Raw genomic sequence first — 3,231 nt, 5'->3', positions numbered from 1 at the left:
CCCCCGCCGCCACCACCACACACACACACACACACACACACACAGCCGTGCTCTGATGTGGAGTAATAGTCGTAATCATAATACTTGATAGCAGCTTTCAGTTGATAGAGCACTCTGCCAGAGTGCTGGATTTCGAGCCAAAAGACTTGGATTCAAATCCTGCCTCTACCACTCCCCAGCCCTGGGACCTTTGGGTCTCCACCCGGAAAATAGGGTCATAATTCCAGCCTGCGGGCAACTGTGAAACTGAGATGAGACAATGCGCTGGCCAGAGCTCGCTCAACCAAAAAGCGCTTTATCAACGTGCCTGACTGGGAGGCTGATGGCCCTCTGCTCCCAGACCTTTGGGGAACAGAGGCTGGAAGGAGGGGGTTGGTCCAGGAGAGGCGCGGCACAAGAGGCAGGCCCAATGCAGAGCACCTCTTAGCACCTGTACCTGTGTCTGTCTGGGGCTTTAGGTGGAGAGCAAGACAGACACACACAAGACAGACCTCTGGGCAAACTGGTGTGTCCTCCCTTTGGCCTCAGCTCCTGAGGCCTTTGGGAGAGGGGAGCGGCCAGTGGGCCTCAAGTTGGGGTCCCCAGAGCTGTACCCTGGACAGCATGTGCATCCGCACGGGTGGGGGTCACACCGACCCGGACTGACCAGGCTCCCTTGCTTCCTCCCTCAGGTCAAGGTGTGGTTCCAGAACCGAAGGATGAAGTGGAAGCGCGTGAAGGGGGGTCAGCCCATCTCCCCCCACGGGCAGGACCCCGAGGACGGGGACTCTGCCGCCTCTCCGAGTTCAGAGTGAGCTTCTCTGCGACCGAGGACTGAGCCCTCCACCCAACGACCCCTACCCCAATCCCATCTTCACCTTCTTCCCGCCCACCCCAAAGCAGCCTCTTCACACCTTGGATATGAAGCTGCCCTGCGTTTCGGGAGTCTCAGAGTTTCTGGAAAGTTCTGTCCAGCATTCCTCTATCTCAGCAGCCCCTTCCCTGGGCCTTTGCTTCCCACACTCTCACAGACTCCCACAACAGTCCTGCCAGACCGGGCGAGTCTGGAAACAGCTCCAGGGACACTGCTGCCCAGGGTCTCTTGGCTGCCACCCACGCCCCCTCCCATGACCTTCCTCCGGCGTCAGTCAGGCCTCCTCCAGGTCTGGACACCACCTGGCCTGCTGGGAGAGGAGCTCCCGTGGAACCAGCTGGCGACTCACAAAAGCAAATGTTCCAAAAGAAAGGAAATGACCGAGACACACACCCTGGCCCACCTCTCCTCTTTGGGCTCTCCTTCTGAGGCTTCGGGGCCCTTTATTGCCCCCAAATCCCACGGAAAATCCATGTGAGGAAGGTTAAGGAGAGCACTTCAGCTGCTGCAAGATGGAAATCCATCCCCGTCGCCATATGTGTTGGCTGTGAAGTGTCTGAGCATCGACTGGGAGAAGCTAGTCAGATAAACAGCCTGGTGTTGGGCTCCGTGTCCCCACAAGGCCTGTCCACCTCGACTGAGTGGATGAGAATGGACCCAGGACAGCTCCTGCTGCTTCAAAATCAATTCCAGGCCTAGGTGTGGAGGCTCACATATGTAATCCCAGCACTTTGGGAGGCCAAGGCGAGAGGATTGCTTGAGCCCAGGAGTTGGAGACAGCATAGCGAGGCCTCATCTCTGTTTTAAAAATGATAAATGTATTTGTAAAAAAATCAATACGGGGCTACAGCCAGGCTGCTGAGAAGAGGAGCGGCTGTTCCTTCTCAATCCCCAGATGCTTCCAGTGCTGAGTCGAGGGCGGGAACGTGGCCCCTGCCTTCTGGGATGGGCAGATTGTTGAGGGCTGCTTGGGAGAGGGCCTAGAGATGTGGGACCCTGGGGTGGAAGGCTCTCCGGTGTCCTGTGACTGCAGACAGAGCTGAGAAGGCAATCCCTTTTCCTCCACGGAATGCACTTGGGCCCCTCCACAGATGCTATTATTGAGAGAGGAACCGCTAGGCTCATGTGTGAGGACTGTTCATGCCTAGGCCAGGTCTTCCAGGGGTGTCCTGGGGACGGATGGCCAAAGGGTTTGGCGGCCCAAAATCCTGGAAAGAGACTGGTGCTCCTCCCAGCTGTGTCTCCCGATACCAGCTGGTGTTGCAGAGGGAAGTCAGCAAGAGTTTGGGTCTTTTGTATGTAGAAATAATCATTCACATGTAAAAATAACCCCGCCACCCCTTCCCAAAAAGGACAAAGGCTGAGGAAAATGATTGCCAAATGAGATGGCTGGAGAGAGCTTGTATGATTTTTTTCTAAAGCATACTTCATCTATTTTCTTAAGATTACATCAAGTTAATTGTGCAAGATCAATTCTCTTTGTAAGAAAACTCTTAGAGAAATAAAATTAATTTAAAAAGCCAAGTTCCCAGGCCTTTTTCTGCTCTCCTGTGCAGCCTTCTGATTCTCATCTGAGCATTGGCCAAACAATGTCTAGGGGCAACAAGAAAAAGGGGAGAAATCACCTAGACCAAGGTATCCTTTAGGCTTTACAGAAGGTAGATGCAAAGGTCATCACTGCACACAAAGACAATCTCTTCCCATGCCAATATACTGTCTTCGTTTTCCACTGTCAACATTTAGCTTTCAGTTTTCCTAACCTATGAACTAAGAACTCTTGACCATAAATTAACCATTTCTAATGCCGTAAAGCAAAGTTTGGGCCAGGTGCGGTGGCTCACACCTGTAATCCCAGCACTTTGGTAGGCTGACGTGGGAGGATTTCTTGAGCCCAGGAGTTCAATACCAGCTTAGGCAACATAGTGAGATCCTGTCTCTACAAAAAAATTTTAAAATTAGCCAGGTATGGTGGTGCACGCCTGTAGTCCCAAGTACTGGGAAGGCTGAGGCAGAAATGTTCAGAAGGCCAAGGCCACAGTGAGCTGTGATTGTGCCACTATACTTCAGCCTGGGTAACAAAGTAAGACTCCAATATAAAAAAAAAAATTTTTTTTAATATACACAAGTTATCGTTTTAACCATCTTAGAGTGTACAGTTCTGTGGCATTAAGTACTTTCACACTGGTGCGCAACCATGGCCACTGTCCACCTCCAGAGTGTTTTCATCTTCCCAAGCTGAAACCCAGCGCCCGTAAAACACTAACTCATAGCCGGGCTCGGTGGCTCAGCCTGTAATCCCGCGCCTTTGGGAGGCTGAGGTGAGTGAATTGCCTGAGCCCGCGGGTTCGAGACCCGCCTGGGCAGCGAGACCTCATCTC

General features: G+C 52.7%; 1 protein-coding gene across 1 annotated transcript in view; it reads left to right on the top strand.

Annotated features, from left to right (window-relative positions):
- MEOX1 (mesenchyme homeobox 1) overlaps positions 1 to 831 on the top strand; it is a 21,025-nt gene extending 20,194 nt beyond the window's left edge. The window contains exon 3 of the mRNA XM_008058310.1: positions 672 to 831. Within this exon, the coding sequence (XP_008056501.1) occupies positions 672 to 794 (123 nt within the window). The 3' untranslated portion in view covers positions 795 to 831. The remainder of the gene's footprint in view (positions 1 to 671) is intronic.
- The last annotated feature ends 2,400 nt before the right edge of the window (positions 832 to 3,231 follow it).

Source organism: Carlito syrichta, unplaced genomic scaffold, assembly GCF_000164805.1.
Source record: "Carlito syrichta isolate Samal-C Ts95f unplaced genomic scaffold, Tarsius_syrichta-2.0.1 Scaffold303290, whole genome shotgun sequence".
NCBI classification, from domain to species: domain Eukaryota; kingdom Metazoa; phylum Chordata; class Mammalia; order Primates; family Tarsiidae; genus Carlito; species Carlito syrichta.
Note: the sequence above shows the minus strand (reverse complement) of the source record. Positions and strands in the feature narration are given on the sequence as shown.